At 33.7% G+C, this 7,097-nt stretch overlaps 1 protein-coding gene across 1 annotated transcript; it reads left to right on the top strand.

Annotated features, from left to right (window-relative positions):
• Window positions 1-2,436: 2,436 nt before the first annotated feature.
• Window positions 2,437-6,557, top strand: LOC113698984 (uncharacterized). The gene is made up of 6 exons (XM_027219000.2): window positions 2,437-2,720; window positions 2,871-3,011; window positions 4,140-4,229; window positions 4,379-4,608; window positions 5,369-5,416; window positions 6,067-6,557. The coding sequence occupies exons 2-6, from the start codon at window positions 2,876-2,878 to the stop codon at window positions 6,241-6,243; spliced, it is 681 nt and encodes a 226-aa protein (XP_027074801.2). The 5' UTR covers window positions 2,437-2,720; window positions 2,871-2,875; the 3' UTR covers window positions 6,244-6,557.
• Window positions 6,558-7,097: the final 540 nt, after the last annotated feature.

The following is a 7,097-nucleotide window of genomic DNA, read 5'->3' as shown; positions in this document are numbered from 1 at the left end:
ATGTTGTAAAATAGTTAACTCGTCCGGTGTTGGACTGTTCATCTGATGAATTGGAACGGTTTTTTATTAAACCAGTTCGGTTCTTGACTTGAACATTTTATGCCTAGTTGTTTAATGCAATCAAGTGGTCTTAGTTGTCTGGAACATTCAATGTAAGATCGACAGCTGCGTATGTTTTCGTAGTAATGTACATCTTTTTGCTTTAACTTCTTTAATTCTTTTGAGTTTCCATGTGCACCTACTTTTGTGCATCATTATGTTTTTTGCCATTTTACTTTTTTGAAATTATATTTTAGCTCTAAATCATTTAGGAATTTCAATTGTTATATAATTTCATGTTTCTTATCCAAAAAGTCATTTTTAAATTTGATCTTTTTTTTTTTTTTTTGTAAGCGAGAGACTTTAAACCCAAGACCTCCTATTTATAATTTTTCTCACTTTCTCAATTGATCATTGATGGATCAAAATACTTAATACGTTATTGTACTTTTTTTATAGAAGGAATTTAATTTTTAATTCAATACATTAACTAAGTGTGCGTGTATGTATATATATATATATATATATATATATATGCATAGAGGTCACTTTATTAGACTATACAATAATAAAAGTAATATATTACTCCGTCCACCTTGAAAAGATTGTCGCTTTTTGAGAGGAGTGTTTTTATCAACGGGGAAAGCAATTTAATCAATTTTGTACTATTTTTCTACTAGACACTTGACACTTGAACGGTTAAGTCAGTAGCCTAAGAACAATTGATGTCATCCTACGTGAAGAAAAGACCAATTCACACTAAATAAGAACAAAAGAGTAATTATACTCGTACTTAGGTCCCGTTTGATAACCCAATTCAGCACTTAAATTTTATGAATTCAGACCTTGATATGATCAGACACGTTTAATAATAAAAAATTAAATAATTGAATTAATTACGTTGCACTGAATTTTCGAAACAAAATTTTTTCCCAAAATTAAGTGATAAGCTATTCATTTATCACTGAATGTGATATACACTCAAATCTATTTGATTTAATACTTAACAATTCAATATTTTAATGGATTCAAATTTTAGATTTCAGTTTTCGAATTTCACCTTTATCAAACGCACCCTTAATGTTACATTTGTATTGACTCTAATCTAAAAAGATTATCTTGCCCACAAGAAGGTGGTCAAAATTAAAAGAAAAGTTTAACCTAAAAACTAGCTTAATATTATAGTATAAGGATATTTAATATTTTGGCAGACACGTGATACTCTACCATTGTCGCTATGGGAGAGGCCTCTAATCCATTCTTTGCTGGCATTGGCATTTTGCAATGCTCGTTGAGGTGTTTCATTGTATTGCAATGGCCCAACGCGCAAAATCAGGCCTAAACTAGTCTTACTAACAAGAAACAAAATTTGTGTCTGCAAACCATGACGGATTAACTTAGTCCAAGTTCACTTATTACTATTTAATTTTCTTAATATAATTACTATAACTATTAAGTTCTAAAACTAATTTAACATCTGCAGAATCATCACATTGAAACTATACATGAACCAGTAACAATTCATTAACAAGTATATAAATCAAGATTTTTTTCAACAATAATATGTTCAATGAGTTCAAAGTACATGATAAATCAAAATAAAACATGATTAACATTCAATACATCTCCAAAAGTCCTCAATTTGCTCAAATTAAGATTTGTTCTTCTGAAATTTTTGACACAATTTTGTATATATAATATTTCTCATATATATTAATATATTTTAACGCATAACTCACAAGTATTAGTATTATATATTTAGATATATAATTATATATATATATATATAGATTAAAAGGCCAAATTTATATATAGTTTGAGTCTAATGAAGCCCAAATTCGACTTACATTTAATTTGACTCTAATATAAAAGATTAGGCTTATTGGATTTTTTCTCATGCCGAGCAGGTCAAGCTTGAATTGTCCTTACCCATTCCATAAATCAAAAATCAAATGCACTTAGATTCCACCTCATTCCATAAATGCTATCAAAAGAGCGTCCAGCATAAAATTGCTTTCAATTCACCCTAGACAGATTTCTTCTTTTTTTCATCCTTTTTTGATTTTTGAAGCAATAAGTTTACGATGATGTGTTAAAATGGAACGAAATTCATTAACAATTCAATTTCCATCGAAGCCCTCCTCTTCTTTTTTTTTTTTTTTGGGAAACGATAGAAATTTTATTTCTTATAATAAGGAAGCCCTCCTCTCCGAAGGTGGCACAACACAAAGGCGTAAGTGATTACACTGGCAAGTGCGCCGCCTCCAAGAACTACTGGTCAAATGTAAGCACGCCTTCTAAAGATGCTGCTCAAATACGTGGACCTAGGCCCACGCCTTCATCATTTGGGTTGAGGAAAGTTACAAGAAGTACAGACTCCCCAAGTCTGCTTGAGGTGGGCCAAAAAACCACAGCAAATAAAATTAAACAAAAAAAATCCCGAAATGAAATAATCCTTTTAAGCGGCAAGTAAGTTGAGCCGCCGGCGGCGCAGGAAAAGCTCTCTGTCCACGGCGGAGACTGGCCGAAGAATCGAAATTCTTGCACTAGGATTGATATTACTGGTTAACTAGGCAGAAGCAGAAATGTATGCAGCAAGATTCCTAATGCAGCCGATTCTTAGGGTTCTCTCGCCTCCGTTAAATCTCCTTACTCGTACCTCTACCATCCCAACTTCCCGGGTAAGTTTGCAGAACAAAACCCTGTTCATAAATTCAAGAATTTTTTTTTTAAAAATTTTTGGTGTGGTAATGTAGAGTATGACAAAGGGCTTCAATAACTTTTTAATGGGTTTATTTTTTATTTTGATTTTTTTGTTGTGTTCTTGACAGCGGTAATGCGTGGGGATCATGGAAATTTACAGAAATGGTTGAATGCTATCAAAGCTAAGGTGCATAGGACTGTGCCCAGTCCTTACTGGAATTTGATTTTTCAGAAATATAAGCATAATTTCGGGGATTACTGCAATACAGGTCCGAATTTATGGCTTGTATTTATGTTTTTCTAGCATTTTGGGGTTGTTAAATATGCATTTTGATAATGTACGCACGCTATCTGTTTGGTTTTTTGCCTGAAGAACCTTGTGAAGTGATTTTAATGCCATAGTCAAGTGATATATGTTGTCACTATATTTGAGTCTTGCCCTTGTCTTTTTTTTTTCCCGGACGCAGGGGGTATCCGGGCCTTCGGCCCAACTAATCCCCCTGCGGCCTGAGAGGAGAGGCCCCATCCCCCGGGCACGTAAATCCTAAGACTCGAACCCTTGCGAGGTGCTGGACAACGTACCCTAAGGAGTGGACGTGACCAAGCGAGCTGCCCAGGAGGGGGAGTCTTGCCCTTGTCATTTCTGCATTATTGTTCATTAAAAAGTTCCCTTCTGGGACATATGAGCATATTGTTCTCTATCTTCTCATGTTTAGCCCGACTACATTGCAATGTAAACCAGTCTTTTTGGAATGATTACGTTTGGTCGTGTATAAGGATAAGGGGACTAAAGAGAAGTTAATATGACGTCAATATATACTGTTGGTCTGGAAATGTTGTGATTCTTCAAGTGTGTATCTTTTTCGTCTCAAAATTCAAAATTTTTGAATTGGCAAGAAGTATCACTTAGATTTTCCCAGTATATAAGTGGTTCTTTGAGCTTCATTTGTTGGAGCATTTGCACGGGGTTAAGTCAGAATATTGTGTTAGGTTGCACATGTTTATAGACTTTATGTCCTCTCTCAACAAATATTAGACAAGAATTAGCATAGTACAATACTGATGGTATGATGTTGGTGTGCAATTAAGGCAAACTTGTTACCTGCTAAAATGTCTGTAATTTATCTTTTTTGATTTTTACTGGATTTGAGAAGATGGGCACAATCTGAGCATTCTGTGTGATAGCGAGTGACATGGTAATTTTCAACCAAAGTATTAAATTTCACAACAAAAATGTCAGAGCAACATGACTTTCTTGTAGTCTGTATTACTATTATTATTTCTAGCTTTGGTTTGTAAATTTTGTGCTTGAGTTTATTGATCAAGTGAACTGCCTCCTCTTTATGTCAAGTGTATGTGTTTCAACAAAAGTTTAATTCCTTCTTGCTTCTTTTCAGGGGGTAAATTTACTGTGCGTACTATCTTTGGATTGTCACTGGTAGTTGGATCAATCAGCATTTGGCCACGCATTGCGTATTGTACAGATGGTGAGAACCATATTTCCTAAAAGTGAAAACAAATATACTGTAAAATTCAACAGGTTGTTTATTTCAAATTTAGCAAGTAGCAGATGCTGAAGGATCTTATTTACCATTTTCTTAGTCGAAAAAGTTTGTAATACTGCAATCCAATTCAGGTTTTGAGTTTTCGGTGGATGATCATGAGTTTGACAAGTTAGATTCTTCAGATTCTGACGAAGATCGTCGCGCTTTATTGACCATTCTAAGAAGACTGATGGTGCCTGTTTTCTTCTTATTAACTGTTTTGATGAACTGGGGCCATCCTGGTGTAATTGCTGCAAAAGTCACTCTTATTCTGTATACTACAAAGCCTAGCGCTTTCTCTGTTTATCTTTTTGTTGAACAGGTTTGCACATAATCTTTCTTAATCTGTTTTAGATAGGATTCTTTCATTTTTCATGTTGGGTTGAAGTTAAAGCTGTCCCACTTCCTATTCTGTGGTTACAATATCTATAACCCTCTAATTCATTCACTTGGGGATGGATGCTACAATTACTACTTGTAAAAGTTTCAAATTCTTGTGTGCAGATTAATAGGCTGGTAGCTTAATACCTATAATAGATTGAACTGATGTATGAACCCAATTTGATGTAAGGTTCTGTTACATGATTAGCCGATCTTAACACAGCAGTTGAAGTTGGGCAACTTTTATGCTGTTACAACCAGCTCTCTTCAACTTGAACAAATTAAACATACGTTTATTTCTAGATCCTTGATGCTGGAATCATATTCTGAACAGGGAAAATTATTATAGTTGAAAGAAACAGATTTTTAACTCATTGATTTCAAGATTTTGTATTGGGGAAGTACTTTTGAATTAAATGACAAAAATGAAATTGCACACTAGCCACCTGTATTTGGATAGGCAACAGCACAAAATGAAAGGAAGTTTTGAGGTATACAGCTTTAGACCTCAATTGATTGTATCTTACTGGCATTGGAATCAAAATTTGGTGATTTTAATCTGCAAAGGTTCGAGAAGCCATTCAAAGACAATTTGTCAGTCTCTGAAAAGCCTATATATGACTTTGAAGCTTGCTGTTAATATCTATATTTTATCTTTTACATTATGGATTTGTATATTGACTTACCTTTATCGATCTCAGTTACGACATCAAGCTCTACGCCAACACCCCTTCATCTACAAAATTATGGTCAGTTTATTCCTCCTGTTGAATAATTATATTATGAAACCCCTACTTTAGTTATGTTATCAAATAATTTTATATGCAATATTGGAGATTCACTGGTTTATATATGTGAAGTGTCAGAGCCATCAGGAGCGATGCTTTATTAGTTTCATTCACCCATGTTGTCCATGTTTAACATGTTCTTGAAGTGTTAGTTTGGATTTCGTCCTATTCAGTGCTTTGTGTTGATGGTCATAAATGGGGTTTTGGTATATTTACAAGTATCTTTCATATGAGTGTCATGTGTACTTAACCTTTATCATGAGGCATGTAAGGTTTTGAAGATAAAAAAACTTAGTTGGATGAGAAGATATGTATTAAAGAACTTATGTTGGGCTAGGTTCCTTTTTTATGGGAGAAACAAATAACAGAGACAACACGAAACTGCCTTCTTCTTGTTTGTCATGCTTGTATTGTATTGAGACTTTCTCAAGTAAATAACACTTTGGGAAAGTTCAAGTGACTGTACTTCAAGGAAGTTAATGGACAATTTGGAAGCATTTATAAGAGCTAGATTTTTCTGCTTCACAAAATTTCATTCACTTATGATTTTGACAAAGTCTTGTGTCAAGTTTATGGTTTTAATGCTTCTAATTTTGTCTGTTGCTCTGCAGCCATGTTATGCGAAGAAGGTCGAAGTTGAAGACTACATGTTTCTGTGTTTGGCTAGGGTTGAATTGAATGATCAGAATCTCACTCTTCTTGGAATTCTTGGTAGTTGGTGGGTTTTGCCCCTGTCATCATGGCAGGAAGCTTTTTCAATGTTGAGGAACAGTTTTCTGATCAGATGATCCACAAGGTGATCTTGTGTTTTGTTCCTGCAAAAGATCGTTAAGAAATTCAACTGGCAGATTATCTATAGGTTCTTCCTTAGGTATTCCTAATACCATCAGATATCAGGGTAAATCTGCTGAATAACGGCGAATAAGTTTCTGGAGATCCGCCAGCATTAGTATTAACACTTGCTACGCGAAGAAACTGCAGATCAATTGAAGAGAGTGCATCTTTCATATGCCTTTTTGTATATTCTCCATAAACCTAATGAAATATAGAGTCCATTGTATATCCCTTAAAGACATGGATAATGTGCAGTTTCTTTTTGCAATTCCATTCGCAGTCATACTCTAAGAGTTTAATCAAGATGCAATGCAAGTTGGATTCTTCTATCAAACCAACGTTAAAAACATAATGGAGCACTATTTCACGTTCAGTTTGGCTTGGGACATTTAACTTGAAAATTATATATTCCTCTGGATTCAGCCGGCTAGCAAAATTGATTTCAAATTCTTGTACTAAAATGGACAAATCATTCAAAACGTTTCTCACTTCTTGTAAAATGATTTTTTTTTTATCTCTCACTTTTAAAAGTATAATTTTATGCTCTTTATAAATTTATATTGTCAAATTTGGTTGTTACCTAAGTTTCTGATTAGTTTTTCACATTTCACAAAATGAATTATTTCGTTTCTCACAACTTAAAAAATGAATTTTCCTATTCCTTATATTTCACAAGTAAATTGTTTCATCCCTCATTGATCATGTGTATGAATAGATTTTTTTTTTATAAAAAATTCATGTATATATTTATTTGATTTCACCTGAACAATATAAATAGTATGTAATATATTTCTATTTGATTTCACTT

Source organism: Coffea arabica, chromosome 1e, assembly GCF_036785885.1.
Source record: "Coffea arabica cultivar ET-39 chromosome 1e, Coffea Arabica ET-39 HiFi, whole genome shotgun sequence".
NCBI lineage: Eukaryota > Viridiplantae > Streptophyta > Magnoliopsida > Gentianales > Rubiaceae > Coffea > Coffea arabica.
This window is presented reverse-complemented; position numbering and strand designations above follow the sequence as displayed.